Source organism: Rhineura floridana, chromosome 7 (assembly GCF_030035675.1).
Source record: "Rhineura floridana isolate rRhiFlo1 chromosome 7, rRhiFlo1.hap2, whole genome shotgun sequence".
Taxonomy (NCBI): Eukaryota; Metazoa; Chordata; class Lepidosauria; order Squamata; family Rhineuridae; genus Rhineura; species Rhineura floridana.
The window spans coordinates 113755686-113781317 of record NC_084486.1 but is presented as its reverse complement, the minus strand read 5'-3'; the positions used below and the strand labels follow the sequence as shown (position 1 = coordinate 113781317).

General features: G+C 39.6%; 1 protein-coding gene across 6 annotated transcripts in view; it reads left to right on the top strand.

Annotated features, from left to right (window-relative positions):
• Positions 1–2755: 2755 nt before the first annotated feature.
• Positions 2756–25632, top strand: part of SLC9A9 (solute carrier family 9 member A9) — a 414620-nt gene continuing 391743 nt past the window's right edge. For all 6 annotated transcript variants that reach the window (XM_061636943.1, XM_061636945.1, XM_061636944.1 and 3 more), the window contains exons 1-2: positions 2756–3105; positions 19331–19533. In XM_061636943.1, coding sequence (XP_061492927.1) covers positions 2931–3105; positions 19331–19533 — 378 coding nt within the window. In that variant the 5' untranslated portion in view covers positions 2756–2930. The remainder of the gene's footprint in view (positions 3106–19330; positions 19534–25632) is intronic.

The following is a 25632-nucleotide window of genomic DNA, read 5'->3' as shown; positions in this document are numbered from 1 at the left end:
CCAGATTCAAACCTGGGACTAAATACTCCTTGGTTGCCCTGATGGATGATCTTTATCTCGAGAAGGATAGGGAAAATGTGACCCAGTTGTTTTTACTTGGTCTCTCAATGACTTTTGATACCATTGACCATGCTATCCTCTTGAGCAAACTCAGTGAGGTAGGTATTGGGGTCACTTTTTTACAGTGACTGTATCCTATCTCCATGGTTGCTTTCAGAGAATAGCTTTGGGTGATTATTCTCCCTCCCTCCCCCTGGCAGTTATACTGGATACCCAAGACTATTTAACATCTACATGAAGTTGTTGGGAGTGGTCATTAGGATATTTGAAGCACAGTGTCATCTGATGACACCCATCTCTATTTTTCTAACATTCTCTAACATTTGCATCAGGAAATGCCATGTACACTGTGGACCTATGCCTGGACTGAGTGGAGGGCTGGATTATAACCAACAAACTCAGACAGAATCTGGAGGACAGGTGCACTGTGGTTAAGCAGTTTTGAGATAATTGTTTAATTGCATGCTTTGGATGGATTTGGTCTCCTTCTAAAGGAGCAGGTTTCTAGTCTAGGGGTGCTTATGGATCTATCTCTGGCAGTAGAGGCCTAGGTGACCTCAATGCCTAGGAGTGCTTTCACAAACTTCAGCTGTGCTAAGACATCTACAGCCATTTTCTGGAGCAGCATAGCCTAATGTTACAAGTGCTTGGGCTAACCCCCACTTTGGTTCATTTGGAGTCGAAGGGGTGTCAAGGCCCTGGAGTATTCTGGACTACATTTCCCACCCCACATCCCATGTTTGCTGACCCTTTGTGCCTTCCTAAATACTGTGAAATGAGGACAAGAAGCAAGGACCATCTTTTGGAGTAACGTGAAGATCCTGAATTAAATGTTAACTCATTTTTTGGCAGATTTCCTTCAAGCCTAGCAGAACGATCCCATTGTTTAAAGAAAGCATTAGAAAGTAGTCCTAGTTTTTCTGAGTGTCAACAAGAAATACACACACAACATGAGATCACCTCATACCCAGACCTCTCCTTTTCACGTTGATTTGTAAAAGGGAAAGTGTATTTAAGAGCATGGTTTGAGACCCAAGATGGCGATCTGAGCTCAGACATGTGTAACTACGCTGTCAAGGAACTCAGCGCAGAACTACAGGCCACAGATCAGAAAGGGAGTCTGTGTCTCGGTGCAAACCTTGAGGTAAAGAGATTCCTTCCTGCTTTTTGGTCAGAGCTCCTTCACATCACTGCAGATGTATTCCACTGCTTACTTCTGGGCCTAGGATAGGTAATCTCTGCTACCTGTCATTCCATATAGCACTAGGGACCTTTTATTTCTATATTTTAAAGTTGTGAATGGGTTAGGATATTAATGATTAATGCTGCCACACACCTAGTAATTTTGTATCACTATTCTATTTTCTCTCAATAAAATTTAGTCTGCTTTGCTTTAATCTGGTTTGGACCTGCATTTCTTGGGTTATACACACACTGTTTATGCACATTTCAGGGCAAAGCACTGGGTTTATCCCTAGCAAAAGATCCCCCTCCTCTCAAGGAGACATGATTAATGAGACACGTGGATGACAGGTTCATACACCCAGGTTCCCAATAGACATGTGTGTTAACACTGACCACCGTCATCCATGCACTGGTAACTTCCAGACTGGATTACTGCAATGCCCTCTACATAGGGCTGTCTCTGAGGTTAGCCCAGAAGCTGCAGCTGGTGCAAAATGCAGTAGCTCAACTGTTCACCAGGCAGATGTCTTTCCATGTTATGCCACTGCTGAAAAAATTGTACTGACTGCCAATTAGCTACCAAACAAAGTTCATGGAGCTAGTACTGGTGTATAGGGATGTAAGAAGGCATTGTTTTCCATTCTGCCCTGTATTTGTCACATGCAGCACTGTTTCCATTCTGCTGCAGGTTGCCTTCCACAAAAAAACTACATTCATCTCATTGTCTGTTGTGGTGAAATTACATAATGGGGGAAAACATCATCAGTTACAAATTGTTTGTGGACTAAAAGCAACAATAGCAGTGAATACCAATTGTATTCACTGGATTGATTTCTGATGTGGGCATGGGATGGTCATTCGCAATTTCCCCTTACATTTTTGAGTTCTTTGATATCACTACTGGTATATAATGCCCTATACAGCTTGGGACCAGAATACCTAAAAGAGGCCTCCTGCAGATACCATCTCAGCAGGAGGTCCATTCCCTATGATGTAAAAATCAAGCCTTTAGTGTGGACACACCTACCACTTTAACTCCTTCCCATTACATATGAGATAAGTGCCATCTCTGTTGTCTTTTTAGCACCTATTAGAGACCTTCCTTTTTCAACAAGCCTTTTAAGTGGAGATTCTTATTTTTCATGGTTGATGTTTTTATTGTTAATCACTTTGGGAACTTTCATGGGAAGCAATGCATGAGTGAAATGAAATAAACAAATGACATAATAAATCGTTAAAATGTAGAGTAGCAACTGTTTTTACTTAGAAGTACAACACCTTTACAATATATGATGCCATTTCTTTAACCCTTTTAATGTTTTTTATGCACAAAACCTTTCTTTTAAAAAAATTAAAATCCTTTGCAGAAGAGAATACCATCAATACACACGCCACTAAAAGATGTCACAGTGATGCAACCTCAAAATAAAAAAATGAGACAGGATAGCTTTAAGAGGGAAACAGGAAGTTGTAACCAGAATCCAGCTGAATTCTGAGCTGTGTCAGTTTGCCGAGAGGCTGCAAATAAAGCAGATGTTTGTTGTGAATTTCAGTGCTGTCTAGACTTTCTTTTACCAAAGCAGACATTCAGGCTTTAACCTCTCAAGTTTTCTTTAGTATGACATTTTTCAACTAATTCTGTGAGGTGATTGTGGAGTAGAGTAGTTTAAATAAATAGAGATGAAATGGAGAAGTCAAGGAAATTGAGGTCAGTGAAAGATGAGGACCAGTTTTTTCACCAGGGTGCTGTGGAGCTGCTGGTCTTTAACTTCTTGCTCATCCTTACGATACTCACCATTTGGCTGTTTAAAAACCACCGATTCCGCTTTTTGCATGAAACGGGAGGTGCCATGGTTTACGGTGAGTGTTTTGTTGAAAGCTGTGCCTTGCCATTTTAAACTTGTTGCATGATGTGCATAATTAGACACTTGAGCTCAGAGTGCTGACAAAACCCTGAACAAGGGGGAACTGCATTAATTTAAAGATCACAGGCATAGTGAATTGTATAGTAAAATAACAAATGCAACCCATCCATCCCTCCTCTCTCTCTCTCTCTCTCTCTCTCTCTCTCCCCCCCCCTCTCTTTAATGTAATGGCCAGAGGATCACTTGTCAAGGAAGTAAATCTCATGAGCACATTGCCAACATAATGGGCTTCATTGAGCATATCAGATCTCCAAAACATTTGTTTCCTGCGAGTGCCAGACTGGTTTAAAGAGATTATTTTTCATAGGATTATGATGAATAGATGTGGATGAAATCTATCTATCAATGTGCCAGATGGGGAGCACACTGAACCTTTATTAGTGAGCCTGGGAGAATCCTCCTGGGTCCAGACTCTCGGTCTGATGTAGTTTCAACAAGCTGAACATTGGTGTTGTTTTTCCTGGGCTCTTTTTAAAAAAAATAAGCTGGGAAAAATGAGAGTCTCTCAATGCTGTCATTAGAGTTTTTACCCCATCTTGTATGTTGTAGTTTACATTCTTCTTTATGTGGGTTTCTTGTGGTTGATATGCAAGACATGTAAGAAGGACTTTCTGTGAACTTCACAGCTAGGAAAAAACATGCCAGGTAATCAATGTGCTAAAGATCACAGTGGAGGTGTTTTTTTTGGGGGGGGGGGTTGCATTTGTTCTTATGTTCATTTTACTTTCGGTGAGTAGGGGTGGGAATGTAATCTTTTGCAAATATCAACTTCTTGTTCATACTCCACAGGCCTTGATATAACCATACTGAACTAGACAGAATCCAGTAGTTTACAGAGTGTACATTATAATTGCACTCTAGAGGAACTGCACAGTTTTAATAAAAGCATCGGCATTCATGCGTTAGGAATTCAGAGCCCTGCTGGGATGTGTGAAAAGTTTGCCTGCCTTCAAAAACACTGGCTTGATTATTACATCAGCTATACACTCTGCTGCTGCGAATACAGAGAAAACATGGATGGGAATAATCATCAGTGATTCGTCAGTGATAAATCAAACAAGCAAACCTACAAAACAGAGGAAAAATACAGTTTGAGGAAAGTAAGAAGGGGTTGAAAAATATCAGTTACTCAGACACTGCTATGACAATCTATAATCTAACACAGGATCAATAGGGTAATTAGGGAGTATGTGTGTGGAAAGTCCATACTAGAAACCTCATGTTGTAGTTATGGTCCTTATAAAATTGTCAAGGAAACAAATTAGTTTTGAAACCTAATAAAAATATGCTTTCCTGTCCTGCAGCAAATGTGAAATAGTTCATTTCCTGACCGAAGCAGTAAAATGAGTTCAGAAGAAAGAAAAGAAAAATGTTGAAAGCTGAATGTATACAGCAATTTTAGATAGATGAATCGAGATGACTTTTGAAATGTTGTTGAATTTATTGAACAATGTAATTTAGAGCTTATTGGAAAGATAATATGAGCAAAGAGTGGTGCTTTAATATTCTTTATATTTAGCCTGCCAGGCTGCAGTGCGCATTACCATAAACTGAGAAAGTTCGGTAAATGGTGACTGCCATAGGATTTGAGTTATAATGTCTTATTTCCATCTGATGTACACTTGTTGAATTATTGATATGTATCATAGCTAGGTCATGTGCTCCTGGCAGGGCTCCGCAACTCATTTTTGATCATCCTGCATTTCCTCTGGACTCCCAGCACATGAAAGCAGGACGTATGTGGTCTGGCAGCATTGCAGCGCACTAGGTGCACAGTAGTGGTGTGCCTGGCAAGAAAGGGGAGGGGATGTTGTACCTGAACCTTGCAGCAGTCATTCCACACCCTCTTTTCTATAAGTGGATGGTGCAGTAGGGGAGCAGAATCATTGTCCAAGGCTTCAGTCCACACCACATGTATTCTGGCAAACCCCCTGTGACTGTTCTGGACTAAGTGGCTTTCCTCAGATTTGATGCCAAATTGTGTGTTTACAATTTGAAAGATACTATTGAGCCATCTTATTCTCTTTTCTTATTATTCTGCTTGAATTCAGTTTTAACAAAAGAGAGTTATTTATAATAAAAGGCATCATTCATTTCATGGCCTGCACATCATGATTTTGAATAAAAATTAACTTAATGGAGTTGTTGAATTTGCACTCCCATGAAGAATTCCTTAAGGATGTTTGTTGATTTTCATGTTTTCTTTTAAATTGTACAATCTATTTAGAGTGGCTGAGAGTTGCATCCATATGTTGCAACCTCTGTGAAATATTCATGAACTTTATTGAGTAATTTCACCATTGTGAGCAACCATTAACACTGGCCCTTATTTTTCTTTTTACACAAGGGAGATTTTATCAGCTCAGTCCCCCTGCACTTACTATGTATTGTACTATGGATTGCTCCTGCAATGAGTCCCAGTAAGGCCATGAGTGTAAGCACAGAATGTATCTCCAAACCAAAGTATCATGCTTTGATGGATCAGGGGCCTGAATCTGAAGTTTGTATGACAGGAAAATACAAAAATGGGTACAATTATAGCCCAATCCTATGCTGTCTGTCATCTGCCACTACACAAGCAGTATTACTGCAGCTAAAGCAGTTTCCTAAGCTAGGCAAGTCATAGAATAAAGCCATGCTCTACTTGACACTTAAACTTATAACATCCATGTGCTTCCTCTTACCAGCGCTACCATACACTTGTGCTAGGAAGTAAGAGAAACTCTGAAAGCTCTTTTGAGTGCCACACAAGATACCACCAACTTCCTCTCTTCCCTTTCATTGTTTTCCTTTGCCTCTCAGAAGCCCTTGGCATTAAAGCACCAAGTCACACATAGGGATGTGCTAGAATTCCATCCAGTTTAGATTTGGTACTGAATTTTCCATTCTCTGTCATTGTGGATTGGATTTTTATATAGCAATTTTTCATGGCTATCTTTGAAACAGACTTTTTTTTAGAAAAAAGAAATCCATCTCAAAAATATCAATACTAAGAATGATAACTTTATCAATATTTCCTTTTAAAATAGCAGTATTAATATTTTTCTGAGGGCAAAGAATGGATTGGTAAAAGCAGCAGCTAGCGGACAAAGAATGAACTCAAATCTATACTGGCCTGTTAGGTCAATGGCACTGGCCAACAGATCCCATCCCTAATCACACAAAGACCTAAAGAAAATATCCATATCAGAGTCATTGGTTATTGTTGGAGAAGTTTATGAGGTGGAGTTGAGTCTCTTCACTGGAACAAGATAGTATGTTCACCTTGGCACATTGCTGGAACATCTGTGCTGAATCTAGTACAGACACAATCACTTTACAAAGTGATGCTCACAAGTGGCATTCCATTGACTGGTGCTGCTTGTAGGTGATAAAAAAAATGCTAGTTGAAATGATAGTTGAAAATTTCAGACAAAATGTGACAGTTGCATTCATCCTATTATGTGAATCTACCTACAGGAACTTCAAAGCTTAGTTCACACAGCTTCCTAATTCTGTGTCTATCAGTTTATATCCTGGATTCTGTTACATTCTAACTTCTCACTATATGGCCAAGAAACAGAATAGGAACTATCTTAGTTTATCCTATTGTTATATGGGGCAAAATAAAACAATCTGCAAAAGGTAAAATTGAAGGAAGAACAAAACTTGCTTTCCCCAAAAGTGGAAGTCATCAGGTGCATGAGAATTGCTTCAAAGGTGTCCCTGACTATATCTCTTTACTTTTCCATGAATATAACACCTGAATGACTGAAAATGGAAAAAAACAGTAAAGTGCTACATTTGGGGCACTGCTGAAGTGAGGTATTATGTGCTTCCTACTTCCTGAGTGATGAGAGAAATTCCAGTGGCAGTGCTGACTCAAGTTTGATTTCCTTTGGAAGGGGAGATCATTGGAGGATTATGGTGTTTCTGTAATATTTGAGTGTGTTCACAAATACAGAAATTAGTGGAGCATTAGTGGAGGCAGATAGCTTAAGCACTGTTTTAAGCAACCCATTCAGATATCCAGAGAGAGTTAGCCCGGCACCCAAAGAAGATGCCTTCACAGCTAGCTCCTTTGTCTGTATCTGTTCCTTTACACCAGGAATGGGGAACCTGTGGGTTTCCAGATGTTGTTGGACTACAACTCCCATCATCCCTCACCACATTCCATGCTGGTTTGGGCTGATGGGAACTGGAGTCCAACAATATCTGGAGAGCACCATGTTGGCTACCCTACTTCTGCTCTATGTACATATAATAATCTTTAGCTGAATGTTTATGCAGTAGGTAGGAGGAGAGAAATATGTCAACTACCCTGTTCACAACACATAAGAAGGTTCCTAATCATTCTGGACCATTTGCCTGCAATTTCCTTAACAAAAGATGTGTTTGGCAGTTTGATCATCGGCCATTAAGGAAGGGTAACATTTGTTGATCCTCTCTTGTCCAAACCCCAGACTTTGTCATAGCAATTAATAGCAGTACTACTACAGAAGGATATACATGCCCTCTACACTTGATGCTGATCAACTTGCTTGTTAATTTGGGTTTTTTTTAATGTTTTAACCCTTTTTTTAAAGCTTTTTTAAAGGTCTGTTTTTATGATGTTTTTAAGTGTTTTTAGCGCTTCTGTTTGCTGCCCTGGGCTCCTGCTGGGAGGAAGGGCGGGATATAAATCAAATAATAAATAAATAAATAAATAAATAAGATAAACTTGGCATTTACTGATAAGATATTAGTAAGGGAGTAGAATGCAGTGAGTCTGTATCTGTGCTAAGCTACTGCATATACCCCTGTAATAAAGAGTCTTCTCCATCTTTGCGCCTTTGGAATTATATCCCCCCTGAAGTAAGACAGGCACCAAACTTAATTTTGTTTCAGCATCTGTTAAAGACCTTTTTTTTTCTACAAGCATTTGCTTTTGCTGATTTTAATAGCTTTTACTAATATGTTTTTATATTTTTCTACTGTGGTCATTGCAATAATGCTTTCAGTTATTGTTGTTTTAATTTATGCTGTTTTAACATATTTTGTAAACCGCCTTGGAAATTGATCGTGAATGGTGGTGTATAAATATTTTAAGTAACTAAATAAGATAATAACTATAAGGTCCTCTCTTGGATCCCTTTTACTTATAACTGCGGATTTTCCTAATGTGATGCTGTTGGATGCAATAAATGCTGTTGATTGCAAACTCTGATATGTTCATAGCAGACTCATAATCAAATTTTAATCATCATACAACAATAAATCTGTGGTTTAAGTGCCTGTAAAACTTTGAAACAGGAATGAATGGATGCAGCTTTTTCAGAGTTCAAGTCTGTAACTCATCAACCACTAAAGTGAGCATGAAAAAGGAGTTCAGCTCTTTGTTTTGAAGTGGAATGCTTGCACTTGGTCAAATTCAAGATGGAGAAATACATCTGGGGATCATTCACATCCATCTAGTACTTTGGCAGTAACTTATGCTTATCTTTGCAACCAGAATACTAGAGTTGAAACATCTGAGCTGCAGAAATCTGCAGGCATGTTTGCTGTGGTCAGAGGCTAGGAATGTATTGATATGGAATGAATTTTAGGGTTTAGAGCCACAAGGCAAGAATCATTTTCTCCAACACCCCATTGTTTTCAAGACACTTTTTCTCAAGTATTATAAGTTAGATCTTTTAGATAGCTTGGAATGGACTCAGGCCACCTGACACAGAATTTAAGCCTTAGAAAATATCAGGGTTAAAATTTGCAGAGCGCTTGTGTTATGTTAGGATTTTGTCCATTTCAGCTGGATCTAGGCTGCAGGTGTTTTCTCCGTGTCAGTAGCATGTGTAGCACAGTGAACTCCCTCCACCAAGATCAGTAAATGATATCCTTGGTATATCTAAAAAAAAGGTAAAATGCATATAACCTGTCAAAGTCTGTTCCCATTTCTGCGAACCAGAAATCTGCTTCCAAGTTCAGGCTTGTCTACTGACTATAATTTAAAAAGGGACCAGGGTCCCTCTGATGATGTCTTCCCATGCCTGTAAAATGCTTTAATCCTGCACATGATGAATGGCTGTACAGTTGGCCAGCACTCAAGCCAATTCTAGAACTGTCAACTCTGTTGTGCAACTTCAGCCTGAAGGTAATGTCAGATGCTAGTGTGCAACATCTCCCACTCCACCATTATCACAGTTACCAGCAGATGGCATGTGTTAACTCATCCTTACACATTTCATTGACTTAGATTTCAGTGGGAACTGCAACAAAATGTTATAGTATGGGGTGCTCCTACTCAGGAGACAAGGGGAATGCCTCTGAATACCAGTTGCAGGGGATTATTAGCAGGTGAGGGTTATTGCCTTTATGTCCTACTTATCTGCTTTCCATATGCATCTGGTTTGCTACTGTGGGAAATAGCATCCTGGACCAGATAGGCATTTGACCTGATCTAGCAGGACTCTTCTAATGTTCATAACAGAATGAATAATCTATACCAGGTGTAGGAAACCTTTGGCCCTCCAGATGTTGCTGAACTACAACTCCATCATCCCTGGCTACTGGCCATGCTTGCTGAGGCTGATGGAAGCTATAGTTCAGCAATATCTGGAGAGCCAAAGGTCTCCTGCACCAGATGTATACAGTACAGCTTTAGCCTTGTACTACTTATTGCTGTCCTAGGATTTCTCCTTTTGGCTCCCATTCTATGAGAATGCAAAAAAGGACAAGGCACATCGAGCGCAAGATATGCTTTGCTTAAATTGTGCTGCCCTGGGCTCCTGCTAGGAGTGCGGGCGGAATATAAAACAAATAAATAAAGATTGATTGATTGCCTGGTATCTTGAGTAGGAAAGAACTGATTGAGGATATTTCTGCATTTAGTTGTCAAATAGATTTAGTTTAACAGAATGGTGTAATAGGAAATACAAAAATGTTAATTCTGCTTACACACAAGGTATCTGAGATGCTACAACATCTGTTACAACTAGATTATCCATTTACAGAGCAGGCTAACCCAAGGAAAGAATGTTCTGTTAATTTTGCTTATTATTGTTTTAAAATGTTATCTCTCTACCAAAGGCCACTGAAGTCAACGTTGTCTAGGAATGGCTTGAGCCCTGTAAACCTAAGGGAGTCCCTAAGGGTCCCTTAAGGCCCTCCAAGTTGTCTTAGATTCATGGCAGATGTTCTGTTCTTTGCCTGAATTTTTCCTTCAGAAGAAACCAGAAGAATACAATATTGGGTATTCTCCCTGGTGGCACCCACATAATCAATTGCACTTCCTAAAAAGACTGGACTTCCACATGCAGAGAGGCTTTTCTCTCTCTCTTTCTCTTTTATTTTGGAGCTTTCAAACATACAATCTTCTACTTGCACTCTGTAGTTATAATGCAGGCTTGGGAGGATTGTACTGCATTAATTTTCTTAACATGTGGATTGGCTCTAAGTGTCTTTGATTTGAAATTCCACCTGTGTGAACATGCTTCAAGATCGTGGCTTAAGACCATGAATTTTACCCCCTCCCCGATCAGTGGTGTTCTTAGCTAATTTAATTTAATTTAATTTAATGATCTGTACTTAATGGTGTTATGATGGACCCCTCTTTAGATGGTAATGTGTATTACTTCACTTGCTTCAAATGTGGTCTGCCAGCCCTGATACATTTGCGGACCCTCCTGCTCATTTTGCTGAATGAGGTCTTCTACATTTCCCCCCCCCCCAAAGTCCTCTGCCGATGGTACCATAAAAGATTTAGGGAGAGGTCAGGGGATGAAGAATTCTGAAATTGTATTAACTCTTCATGTAACATGTAGAATTAGATACAGTGGGGTTACAATAGGCTCTGACAGACTCTCATTTGTAGCTTTCATTAATTTTTGAATCCCTGGATCTTAATTGTATCTCTGTTTTGTTCCTTTGAGTGTTGCAAAAGGTCAAGAGCTCCACTAGTAACTGCTGTACTTAGAAGTCTCCCATCTATTGTCTCTGCTGACCACTTTCAATGTCACTAAATGCACAAACAAATTTAAAGATCCAATTGGAATAAGTGTGTCATGTGTCCCACTCTCACTGTAGTGTGAGAGCATAGTGTATCCCTTATAAGGAGCTACTTGGGATACACTTGTATAGAATGACAGCGTGTTACACGGGTAGCCAACATAGTGCCCTCCAGATGTCGTGGACTACAATTCATGTCAATCCTTGACCATTGGCCATGCTGGCAGGGAGTATTCCACAACATCTGGAGGGTACCACATTGACTATGCCTAATGTATTATATGGTGAGAACACTAGTCCCAATCTCTTTCCAAGTTCAGTGTCAATCCACAGAGTCCTAATTCAGCAACTTTATGCTGGAGCTTCTTGTTGAAATATAGTGAATTTAAGTCATCAGATGTTCTGGGAGATTGAAATGCTTTTGAATGTTGGCATTTTAAATGTTTGATTTGTCATCACATAAAGAGGCTGCTGTGCTTGGTTTAAGTATACAGCAGAGCCAATATGCAGACATGCCCTTTGCTGTCACAAAGCTGATACCAGCCATGATACTGCATGGCTGCCCTGAATAACATTGGTGTTGTCCTCAAGATGCCAAGAAGCTGTTTGCTTCTTCTGAAATATCTCCTCTTGCAGCTCACAATTTCATTATTTATTTATTTAGAACCTGTTCTTCACTGAATATTTCAACCCAGACCAGGGAACAATGAAGTAAAATAATGAAATATACAGAAAAATATTTTTTTAAAATACAAAAATTACAGATTCCATAAAAACAAGTCCAATAAATACTGGATCATAGTCACTGTAGCATGAAGATAATAATTCTATCAGCACAAGGATTTCTCTTTATGCGACAGAATTATTTCCCCCTCTCTTCCACCTGCATGCCCTCTAAATCTGTTCTGAGCTTTCTCCCAACCCTCCAGAGCAGATTTGGAGATGGCAAGGGGCATACGCAGGGGGAGGAAGGGGGGAAACCATGTTGCACTAGTGCTGACTACAGCACTAGCCCCAAAAGTTAGTTGAATACCACCCAATATATACAAATTAACAAGTCATAAAAACAAACACAACTGAACAGCTGTGAGGGCCACAATTAAAAATTCCAATTTAACCAACTGCCTGGGTGAAGAAACAGGACATCCAGCCCAGTAAAACAACCAAATGGCCTTAGCAATAATCTCTCCTCTGGGGCAGCCCACTCAACCCTCTTCTGTCTTTCACCCAAAGAAGGCCCTGCTCTGTGCCAAGAGACTCACTCTGCAGTTTATGAGTAACTTTACACCTTTCACCCAACCGATATATTTTCTTTTTTATTACTGAAAAAGATTAAAAGAGATTACAATAAACACTCCACTGATGCACAACATAACAGAGTCACAGTGTCTGTTCCAGTGATTCATAAAAGGACCCTATTTTTCAAATAATGAGTCTTCAGCATGGATGTTTGAAGCCTCTGCCACCATGGTGCCTTCCAGATGCTTTGGACTACAGTTCCTATCCGTGCCAGCCCCAATCAGCTGGTGTCGGGAATCTGATTGAGGGATTATCTATACATTACGTACAAGCACATATAACAGAGCCTCAATTCCCATTTTAGAAAGGGAACAAAGAGTTAGGAATGTAGACCAAAGAGTGGAGTTCAGGCTTGATCTTTTTCCTGCCCTCCATTTCTCCATTCCTCCCCCAAATTTATTTAGACTTTTCTTTTTAAGCAATGGTGTCAAGGTCCATTTTATTTATTACATTTCTGTCCCACCCTTCTTCCTTAAAGGACCCCAGGGCAGCAAAACCAAAGTGATAAAACACTGCTCCTAAAATAAAATAAATACATACTTAACACATTTTAAAACTTCTAAAACCATTTTAAAGCATTAAGAACCTAAGAACATTTAAAATAGTCACATACCCTTACAGAAATGGTTCTTAATCTTTTTTGAGTCACAGTTCCCTTTGAGCATCTGATGAAACCTATGGACCCCCATAAATAAATAAATACAATTTATTTTACTGCATTGTAAATTGATTTTGTGTGTGTGCTCGGCCCACCTCCTAAAGCCCACCCATGGACCCATGGAGTGTCTTACAGTTAATAATTTCAAGGTTGCCAGCAATAGCATTTTTCAACCATCAAATGCCTGGGTGAACAGGAAGGTTTTTAAGTTCTTCCTAAAAGACAGTGATGAGGGAGACCGACACACCTTACCAGGGAGGACATTGCACAAACTGGGAATCAGCATCAGGAAAGCCCCATCATGGGTCAAGGCCAACCGATCTCCCAATGGCAGCACCACCAATGAGATCTCCTCTGCTCATTGTAGGGCTTGAGATGGTTGATGATTTCCCCAATCTTCTACCTTGATTGAGGCAACCAAACCTTATTAGACATTTATATAAGTAGGTTTTTAAAGGCTAATTTACTTCAATATTCATTTTAAGGGCTCATATTTTCCAGCTTTTTCTTATATATCCATGATGCCAAGAGTGCAACTCCTTTAACAAGTGGAAACTGATTCTCACCATTTTTCAGGAATTCACATCACTCCAAGATCAGGGATTTTTAAGAAAGCATGGTCTATTGCAAGATATGAGAGTAGGCTGAGAGTGCTAAAAACACTGGGTTGCTGATTCATTTGGAATGTTTTTAATAAATGAAATCGTGATTTGCAGTGTGAACTGTCCAGATGCAGGTTTCCTGTGTATTCTGTAGAGGAGGAAGGAAGACAGATGTGAAAAGTGCCAAACAAAAATATTACAGCAAGGAGTTCAAAAGCAGGGAGAGAGACCGAGGAAAAAAATTGCCATAAAAAACAAAATACACAGAGGGTGGCTTTGTCTTTCGCTGAATTACCTATAACTGGATGGTAAAGCCCCTTTACAGGTTATATCATATGACAGCCCAAAAAAGATTATAATCAGATCTGATAACATTGTAGCCTCTAGAAAACTGAAGCAAGTTCTGGGCAACCATTATTTCCAACTATATCAGAAGACATGAAGGCATTTCGGGGAATCATCTTAAACTCTCTTCGTTGACCTTCACTACATTGTATATATTCAAAATCATGGTCTGGCAGAGGTAGCAAAGAAGCTTGCAGCTAGGATGGGCAATTGTATCAATTTTGGTTTCTCCCTGTTTCTTATTCTCATTCTCACTCTAAAGCTGAATTCACCACATTTCCACATCAGTTTGTGAATATATCTTTTAAAAAACCTTGTGAAAATTCATTTGCATTTCAGGGCAAATTTCTCGTAATGCAATCATTTTTAATACGATCTACCCAACATAATGCATTTTGAATGATACTTTCCTGAATATATGGAATATATGCACACTTTATCCTAGTATATGCAGTTTTGTACACATTACTTGGCTGGAAAACTGCACTACAAAATTCAGAGAATGAGAATTTTGAAGGATAGTTATGTTTTGGTTTATGTATTGTTACAGAAAGTGCAAATTAGATAGATTCACTTTTAAGTGTGAAATGAATCAAATTTCTCCCCATCCTTGCTTACACCTCTGTTCTGATCATATGAAGGTAGCTTCGATCAACCCTAAAAGATGGGCTACTAGCCATATTTAACACTTTCTGATTCTTCTTTTTTGCTGTCACCCTTCAAATTATCCTCTGGTTTGTTGGGTGAAAGGATCTGCTAAAGGTTTAGGTTTATTAAATTTATAAATTGTTTCCTACTAAAAAAAAGTCCTGAAACAATGTATAACCAAACTAAACATAAGAATGTGGCCCATCGAGTCTAGCATCCTGTTCTCACAGTGGCCAACCAGATGCCCATAGGAAGCCCACAAGCAGGACCTACCCTTCACGCCCCATTTAGACAATACTTTCTATGCTCTATGAAAGGGCTGAGCAAGCATACTTTCTCTGTTTCCCTGCCCATAATTTTCTTCCTTTTATTAAATTGTCATCATTACAGTTTCAGGTCTCAACTGCCCTAAACCAAACACTGAATAGATAGATTCACAGCGCTTACCAAATTCTGGTTTTGTTAGAATCTCTCCTGACCCCCATGGAGTGGCAGTGATGCGGTCTTTGAAAACAATGGAGAGTGCCCAAGGTGTACTATAGATGTGATAAGGAAACACCCTTAACTCCCAAAACAAAAAGCAGCAGTATGATAGTATCAAGACTATGTATGATATCCTGTATATGTTTTGTTTTATTTTGTTACATATAAATTCATGAAGGACTGCATACAGTACTATGAACACTTAAAAGTGCTATCTTATGTATGCATGGTCCCATTTCAGTAGACAACTGATGGACATGTAAATGCCTAAATTAGGTACAACAACCTTCATCTAGATGCTGCACTGATTCCAGAGCCCCAAGGAGGAGTGCTCCTGTTCGGCAACCAAGGCACTCTTTAATAGGTGCATCACATTCCTCCTAAGATTTCATGGGAAGCAGAGATTCAGAGGAAAGAGAGGAAAGAAAGACATATTTTACCTTCCCTGTCTCTAGCAATGCCTATCATAAATGGGCAGATAATTTGGAGATGTCAAGTACCCCTGCCAGGGATCCTGCTGAGCCACTGCTAACCAAACTGGCCTGTCCTCATCTAGATGGACCAAATAGTCTGTCCAGAAAGAAAGCCACCTTCCTTTAGTGTTCTTGGCTCTGGTTTGGCCCTGCTTGTCTCAAACCTTATAATGTCATACCTATATGATATTGGTACAAAATGTAAGAGTTTTTGAACCAGTGGGAGCAGTGACCATAATGCTATTAAATTAAACATGCAAGTGTTTGCCAAGAAAATCCAGCATGGATCACATTTGACCTCAAAAGAGGAAACTTCCCAAAAATGAGGGGATTGGTAACAAGAAAGATGAAAGGCAAAGTCCAGAGAATCAAAGTACTCCAGAATTCTTGAGAGTTGTTTAAAAAACCACAATATTGGAAGCTCAATGTGTATTAGAAATACAGTAAGTATACACCGCAGATCCAGAAAGGTACCACCAGGACCAAGAGGATGCCGGTTAACAAGTAAAGTCAAAAAAGATATTGGAAGCAAGAAGGCTTCTTCTTTTTTAAAAAAATGGAACTCTTGTCTGAACAAGGAGTATAAAAAGAAACACAAACTCTGACAAAAGAAATGCAAGAAGACAAACATTCATGGAGGAAAAGGCCATCAGTTGTTACTACCCATGATGGCTATGCCCTGCCTTCATAGTTAGAGGTGGTAGAGTTCTGAATAACAGTTGCTGGAAACTGCAGGAGGGGAGAGTGCTCTCTGCACCTAGGTCCTGCTTGTGGGTTTTCAATGGGCAACTGGTTGGTCACTGTGAGAACAGGATGCTGGCCTAGATGGGCCATTGGCCTTGTCCAACAGGCTCTTCATATGTTCTTATATAAAAATAAAGGTAGTGCTGCATAGTCTGAAAGGGAACATGTGCCCTCTGTAATGTTCATGACCCTCCACACACAACTGATAGAAGTTCAACAAGGTTAATGCATTATTCCACTCCCCCCTTCTTGCACTTTCCTTTTTCACTTCAGTTGTCATTTCAACATTCCATACTTCTAGGAATGTTCTTATTTAGCTTCTTAACTGAGACACATCAAACTAAATCCCTGTTACAATGATTGATTATGATTTTTTGCATGTGTGCAAGATCTTGCCCAAGTGATTGTGCAACATTTTGCACTGATGGAAGTGCAATGCTAGATTACAACTCTCCCCCCTCCAAGATCTCAATGTCCAGAGAGAGAGAGAGAGAGAGGCCATCTGCTAGCATAAAAAAACTACACTCTGTAAAATGTTTTTTTTAAAAGCATGCTTTACAAGAGGCTGACTTTTGAACTCTTTGCACCAATAGTCTTCTTTGGCACTTTTTATATCTCTCTCCCTTTTATCTCCACAAAATACACAGCAAGTCTACATCTAGACAGTATCCACTCTAAAAGTTGCAATATGTATAAATCATTTATTTATTTAATTTATTACCCACCCTTCACTATAATGTCCCAGGGTGAGTTGCATCAATTTAAAAATACAATGTTAAAAACAGTTTAAAACAAATTACAATCACAAGAATATGGTGGGTTCTAAAAATATAGCTCTCGGGTGTCAAAGACCAGAGTGAAGAGGTGCATCTTCAACATACATAAGAAATCATATCATGAAGGTGCCGGCCTCACCTCTGTGTGCAGAAAATGCAACAGTTTAGGGGCTGCTACAGACAATATCCTCTCCTGGGCTGACCCCCCCCCCAAATGTCTGAGGGTGGTGGAACTACCGGGGGGGCACTTTGCTGCTCTTAACATCTGTGAGGGTCTGTAGGGAAGGAGGCTCTCTTTTAAGGTGCTTTGAAGTCTGCATATGGACAGCATTCTATTTAGTTTATTACACATATTTTGCAATGCATTTAGGAAAGAAACCTCAGGACATACCATTGTTTGTTTATGTCCTGAGAAACTTCACAACTCTATTGTAAAACAAAGTTGTCTAGGATTATGAATTATGTTATCAAAACACATATCAACAGTGAAGTCCATCTCTAGTGTTGTTCCCATTTTGCTTCTTTCCTTATGTGTCTATCCTTGCTTTTATTTTCACTGGTTCCTGTTTATGAATTCTTGTCATGTAACTTTAAGTCACACATTTCTTCTGATCCAATCTGCAGAGGAGGAAAACAGGAGTGGAAAAATCACTCTTGATCAAACCATAGGTCTATAAAACCTTAATCTGTTCCTCCTCATATTAATCATACGAGGCTGTGTGGATGTCATGATTTCACAGTCATGATTGTGCAAGCACAGAATTTTGTACTATGCACCAAATATGGCATCCTCATGATCTCAGATTTCACTTGTTAAAACAAAAGCAGGTTTCTAGCTCTTAAGGCATGGATGGTAGGCTTGAAAGTGTGCAGGCAATGTCCAGTAAAATCCTAAAAGCCAAAGGCAGGAATGTAGTAATGTCTTCAGTATTCCACATAGTTTTTCAACTCTCACAATATTCAGCAGAAACGGAATGAAATGTGGAAAATAAGTTAATATATCTGCATCTTAGTAAAATTTATGCAGGTCACATAACATTTTTTAATTGCAGAAAGTGGGTTTGTTGAGACAGATTTTTTAAAAAAAATAAAATGTAGTACACACATAGACCTGATTCTAGTATTGTAACTATGCAATGCAGTACTGAAGAAAATTCTGCAGTGATTCTGAACATACTGCTATACATCTCTGTACAATAAAACCAGGGACATATGAACCCAAATGATATAAATGATCTGGCCTCATGTACTTTGTCCTAGGGGTTCCCACAAACCCTCAATGAAATTGGCAACATGAGCAGCTAGGGAGTTAAAATGAGATTTCAAAGGGTGTTATCCAGAGGAGAAGGCTGGGAATGGAAGTTCCTGCTGCTTCAAGGAAATAATCCTTCAAAGAATCCTTTGGATGTATACGACTCTATGAGCAGAAGGTTGCCATTAGTCCAGCCCCCAGTCCAGATTTAAAAGTGTTGGGAATTCCTGAAGGATGCTAAATGAGGAGTGGGGGCCCTTTCCTCATTTTTCTGTCGAGGGCTGCATTCTATTAGAGGTGATCTGTTGGGGGCCACATGCCAGTAGTGAGTGGGGTCAGGACTAGAAGTAGGCAGGGTCATTCACTTTTCCGTCCCTCTCTTCCTTCCCTCCCACTGGGCTACCAGGGAAGAGACAGATCACTCTTGCCATATGTGTCTGAACTGATTGCTTGTAAAGAGCATTTGAATTTAAGGCCCCATCTGCACTGTACATTTAATGCACTATGATACCCCTTTAAACAGACTCCTGAGACATGTAGTTTGTGATGGGTGCTGAGAGTTGTTGGAGATCCTTATTCCCCTCACAGGGCTACAATTTCCAGCATTCCCCAGGAAATGGGATTGTTAAATCACTCAGCATCCTTCACAAACTTCAGTTACCAGAATTCCTTGGAGGAAGCCATGACTTTTTAAAGTGGTATTATAATGCTTTAAATGTATAGTGTGGATGATGCCTAGGTCAAGGGCCACATGAAGCTCTAGGGCTGCAGGCCTCTTGTCGAAATCAAAGATAATGTTTCTAATCAGAGTATCTGGCTGTATGAAAAATTCATTTTTCCTCCCAGTGACAAGTAACTAAAATTTAGATACTTATACTGAAGGTGTAAGTATTACATGGGCTTCTCTCTTTCTATTTCTAGGTCTCATCATGGGATTAATTTTACGGTACGCTACGGCACCTTCTGATTTTGAAACTGGAAATGTCTATGACTGCGAGAAGCTCAAAGCAGGCTTGTCCACTCTGCTTGTCAACGTATCTAATAAAGTGTATGAATATCAGTACAAACGAGAAATCAGCCAGCATAACGTCAATGCACACCAAGGCAACATGATGTTACAAAAGGTATAGTGATTGTCCTCTGTTAAGTAAATGAGGTTACATTATCATTTCTGATTGACCCTAGTATTGATGAGGAGAGAATCCAAACAGACTTGGATGTAGCATAAAAGTTTGTTTCTCATTTGAATTAACTGTTCAAGTGCAATCAGAAAATAGTTGAATTACAAATAAAATTGTCCTTTCTATTAAAAAGATGTATCTTAGCTTTGGTGCTATCATAATTTGAAATGTGACAAAATTCTACAAAGACGTCAGTGGTGTAGTGTGGAAAAGTAAGGGGCAATCTCCATGAAAATAGTCATTGTATGTATGAATGAACATATGTCTTTTTGTGTGTATATATGTAGTGTGCATGCCACCTGATGAGGAAGCTACAGACTATCAAAGCTTTCAATTCCATTTACACACAAAGGAATGCATGTGTGTGCATACATCTGTGACTATCTGTTCAAAAGTTGCACACTATTTTGTATATGGATGTATTTTCCATACAGAAATATTATCCTACTTTTGAAGTATTCCTGAATCTTTTGTAGTTCACAAGTGAGAGAGGGAACAAGCTGCATGCATTTGACCAATCAAACACAACATTTATATTACAGTTGCCACTGTAATTTTCCTTAAAAAGAAATTCGGAATGTAATCTTCTAGCAAAAAAAGCCAGTCCTAGATTTTTTTTATATAGGAACACAAGAAGCTGCCTTATACTGAGTGAGGCCACTGGTTCATCCATCTAGCTCAGTATTGTCTACACTAACTGGCAGCTGCTTTCCAGGGTTCCAGGCAGCAGTCTCTCCCAGCCCTACCTGGAGATGAACTTGGGACCTCCTGCATACAAGGCAGATGCTCTATCACTAAGCTATGTCTCTTCCCCAAGTGACTAACCTGTGGCTCTCCAGTAGTTGTTGGACTTCCTGTCAGCATGATCAGTCATCAGGGAAGATGTTCAGTGTAGACCAACAACTTCTGGAGGTCCATAAGTTCCTGAGTGAGGGATAAACCATACAAGTCCAGAGCTTGGAAGTAACTGGTTACAAGTAACAAATTACTTGTAATTTATTACTTTTTTGAGTAACGAGTGGGTAACTTCATTACATTTTTCGAGTAACAGAATGAGTAGTAACTTCATCGCTTTTGAGGAGTAATTGTAATGTTTCCAGCATTACTTTGAGGCATTACTTGGGGGGAGGGAAACAGGGGAAATCTTCTGCTCCGATTTGTGGATAAAAATCATGTGCTTCAAATTGGGCTTCTGTGCAGTGTCGCTCTTCCCTCATGCTCTATGAGTGCTGAGGAGGTGATGAGGGAGGAGGTAGAGAGCGAGATGGGGTAGAGAAAACAATTGTTTAAAAATGGACAGGAGTGGAGGGAGAAAAGAGCCGGAGGGCAAGGAGGCAACATCTCTTTGAGCATCCCGTTCTTTTGAGACATAACAGAAATGTATTGTAAAAGCAGCATTTCAAGTGTAAAATTTGATTTCAAGTGAATTATATGTGTGTTGGGGTATCATCATTGCTGGGGGTGGGGTGGGGGGATGTGAGATTCTGTTATGCCATTCTGTTAATTTTACAGATAAAAAAAATATTCTACTACCCTCTGTGTGTGTGTGCTTATTTTTAATTTTGTTTTAGGCTACTTAGATGTGCAGCAGCCAAGGCCAGCACATTGCAGGCAATTTCTTTTTAAAAAAGTAACTAAAATGTAATTGTAGTGATTACTTTTGAGGAAAAAGTAAAGTAATTAGTTATGTTCAGAGCAATTGTAGTCGTAACGGTAATTACTACTTTTGGGGGCCATGTAACTAACTGTAATTTATTACTTTTTAAAAGTAATCTTCCAAGCTCTGCTTAAGTCTATCCACAGTTCCCAGTTTGTATGAAATGGCAAAACCGTAGGTAGTTTCAAAGAAAAAGTGAATGTTTCTGATCTCCTCTTTGTGGCTGTAATAGAAAAGAAGGGAGAAGCTAGTGTGTGTATTGCTAAACTATGGTTTTGTCTTACATTCGACACAGGAAACATTCTGAACACTCTGAAATACTATACACTGTCTGACAATGATTTCTTTTGACTGCACTGATGTTTATGGCACCTTAACAACTAACAAATTTATTATGGCACATGCTTTCATGAACTACATTAGATACATGGTGTTTCTCTGAGTTTTTGGTTTAAATTCATATAGTTGGGAAGACTGTAAACAGTGAGATCACAGAACTCTAGTCCACTTATGCTATAATACTTTCCCCCCTCTCAAATAGTACTAGAACCTGGGACCATCTCATGATGTTGAATGGTGGAAGATTCAGAACAGGCAAAAGGAAACACTTTTTCTCACAGTGCATAAATGAACTATGGAATTTGCTACCATAAGATGTGGTGATGGCTACCAACTTAAATTGCTTTAAAAGGGGGTTACGCTAATCCACGAAAGACAATGTTATAAACAGCTGGGGATGGGATTAGGTTTCTCTCAGTTTCTCTTGAGTTCAGTTTTCCACATTTCCACATCAGCTTGTGATTTTTTAAAAAGTCCTCATGAAAATTCATCAGAATTTTAATTCCAATTTCTCCCAATATAGACATTTTTGTATGCAGTTCTGCCCAATTTGCACATTTTTGCAGAGTAATTTCCCCTAATATAATGCCCATTTGTATGTTATTTTCACGAATATAAGTGTTTTATGTACACATTACCTGGCTGGAGAACTGCACTGCAAAATTCAGAGAAGTGCAACATTGTAAGATGGCTGTGACTCTGTTCGCATATTGTTTTGCCAAGTGCAAATTCAATCTTTAAATGCAAACTGAACCGAATTTCTCCTTCATCCCTGTCATTAAGTACTAATCAAGATGGCTATATATTACCTCCAGTAAGAGAGGCAATATGCCTCTGAATATCAATTGGTGGAGAAAGTGAACCAAAGATGGCCATTGCCTTCCTGTCTTCCTTGAGGTCTTCCCATAGGTATCTGTTTAGCCATTGTGGGAATGCAGGTCCTAGACTAGGCAGGCCTTTGCTTTGATCTTAAATATAATATACTTGATTAGTTCTCTTGATCACTCTTAAAAAGTAAGTGGCAGAAAGGATCAACTGGAAAAATCAGGCTATAATATAATTGTTGTGGTTGATTTGTACAGTTTGTAATTCCCCACACTTGTCTTTTGTAAAATTAGTCTTCACTATGTGGTGCTTATGGATCTGAATATGCAATGTGACTGCATCATTTCGAATCACAACTATGCAATTAATCAACCTCCCCAAGATGTAGAGGAGAAAGGTGCATAAAGCCTATTTGATTATTTAATTCCCAAATTAATGTGGCATTTGTGACTGTCACTATAGAAGACTAAGTGATGAAAGTTCTTGCTCCAACTTTCCCCCCATAAAGTTGTCAGTGCAGCGAAATTTACCACTCTGTTATTGGCTAGCCAGTTCACATTCGTTTAATAATTCAGAGTAAGCAGAATGATAAAAAAAAAAATGCTGAGCTCTCACTTCCTGTTTATCAAGTTGAGCTATCAGTTGGACAAAAAAAGAGGAGGAAGTGATTTTGCAGTCAAGCTGTGTTGTTACAGAGCTAAATAATGATCCAGGATCGTAACCCCACAAAGGAAAGGCACTTTGTTGGAAGAAAGGAGCTGCAGACCATTTTGCTAATGACATGCTCTCACTTTTAAAGATATTAATCTAGCAAATTGTATTGAAGATACAGTGAAATTCAGTGTCATTATAAAAATATAATTTACTATCCAGCAGGTTTATGTTTTAAACAGGGTTCTACTGTACAGTGCCTACTGTAGCTGTGCATAAGAACAAACACTTCAGGCTTAATAATGCCACATTCAGTGATAAGTGTATGGGTTGCACTACCAAAACTATCTGACATTACATTCACAATTTGTCTCATAAAGCACATTAATTAGAGCCAAACACACAGTAAGCTAGGTCAGCCCCAGATCTCTAGATCTGTGACACCCAAATGGTGGCATAATGATGTTTTTTGGACGGCTGTAATGGGAACAAAGGAACAACACTTGGAGATCACATAAGAGGGTTAAGGTAGCTTGTAACCAACAGTCAAAGTCTACTGGCAATTTCCCTTCATGAAGCTTATGGGAACCATGGCAGGAAGAGAAGGAGGCACTTTTCTATACCCCAAGAGCAAGGATGGAGAGCCTTTTTGGCTTCACAGGTCAGATCTTTATCAGGATTGGCCTCATGGACCAAATTTGACAGGTGGGCAGTGTCGTTCACCTGTCAATTACATGACATCATTATGCTGTCACATGATTGACAGGTAGGTTGTCCCGCTCACCTGTCAAAATACCTTGGCTAGGATTCCCAAGTGCCCAACAACCAGCTTGGGAACTGCAGCACAAGGGGTGTTAACCCTATGCTCGGTGCTTTGGGAAGTGTCCAGCATAGGGCTGGTGTGAACCAGGCATGTACAGCCAAACTAAACAGGATTTAACCCTCACTTGTCAGGTGCTGGCTTCATGCACCTGTTCCCTGCTGGAAATAGGCAGGTGGAGCCAAAGCATGCAGACCCCTTTTTCCCAAGCATCAGCTGAGAGAGAGAGAAGTCCCCATTTCCCCTCACCAAGCCAATGCTTGGAAAAATGGGGGCAGTGTGTGCCTATTTCCAGCAGGGAATAGTCATGTACAGCCAAACTGAGCAGGACTGAACCTGTGCTCATCAGCTGTCAAGTGGAAATTAAATTCTGCTGCTTTGGCTGCAAGCATCTGTTCCCTACAGGCACCTGCAGGGAATGCAGAATGGAACCCTGCCCTCTTTCCCATCAGTTGACAGCAAAGGTGATGCCAGCTGATTGACAGGTGGGCATGGTTTTGGGGAAAATGGCCTCCTGGTGTGCCAAGATCAGCCCATTGGCTAGAGGTTCCCCACCCCTGCCCCAGAGTAACATTGTAAGGTTTCCTACCAGCATGTGGAAGAATGTATATGTGTGAAACAGAAGATAGGTAAAGAGAACAATCTGGGTAATCTGAGATAATTATGCAATAGCTTCATCTGGTATTACTCAAGTGGCTGTGTAATTCTGGTAGCTGGATTTCTCTGGAACCCCTTTCACAAGAATTCTACTGGTTATGCTTCTATCATCTTGTGTCAGGATCTCAACTTAGGCTCTATCTGTACTATACATTTAAAACACTATTATTCCACTTTAAGCAATCATGGCTTCCCCCCAAGAATTTGGGAACTGTGGTTTGTTAAGAGTGCTGAGAGTCGTTAGGTAGCTCCTATTTCCCTCACCAATCCCTGGGAAGATGGGATTGACTGTTAAACCACTCTGTGAATTGTGGCTCTGTGAGGGGGAATGAAGATCTTCTAACAATCCACAACACCCTTAACAAACTACAGTTCCCAGGATTCTTTGGGGGAAGCCATGACTGTTTAAAGTGGTATGATACTGCTTTGATTGTATAGTGCAAATGGGGCCTTAGCGTCTTCCTCCTTTTTCCTGTCTACAGAACACAAACTAAATTGGAGCAAATCTCCTAAGAGTAGTGATGCATGGAGACTCATTGCATTTGGGTGATGGGTCCAATATTTTCCTTACTTATAATTAACTCTGATTTCTCATGCTCATTGGAATATTATTAATAAAAATAAGTTCCATCCTGCTTTTCTGTTTAAAAAATGCATGATATGGCTTACAAGCTAAAACACATGCTCAGCTCTACGATCATGACATTGGGAGAGGGAATAGACAGTGGCCTGATTACAGAGACAACCTTGGGGCTGGGGCTGAGACAGTTATCTAGACTTCAAGGAATGATAACAAATCAAAAGAGTTATTGCTTCATTGTTAGCCTATAGAAGAGTAATAAGCTGAAGTCCCTCAACGGCAACAAGAGTATCACAAGGATATTTTGTTCTATTGCCATGGCGCTATTTCCTGTACTATCTGTCCTGATGGGAATATTTTGTTTCTTTATTTGTCTAAAGCATTTTTAAACAACTCTTCAGACAAAAAGAGTCCCACAGAAGCTTACATAAGAGCAATAACAAACAAGGCAATCCCTGAATTCAGGCTTGAGGTACAGAGCAGAATCAATTAATAAACCATTGGGTTGCACAA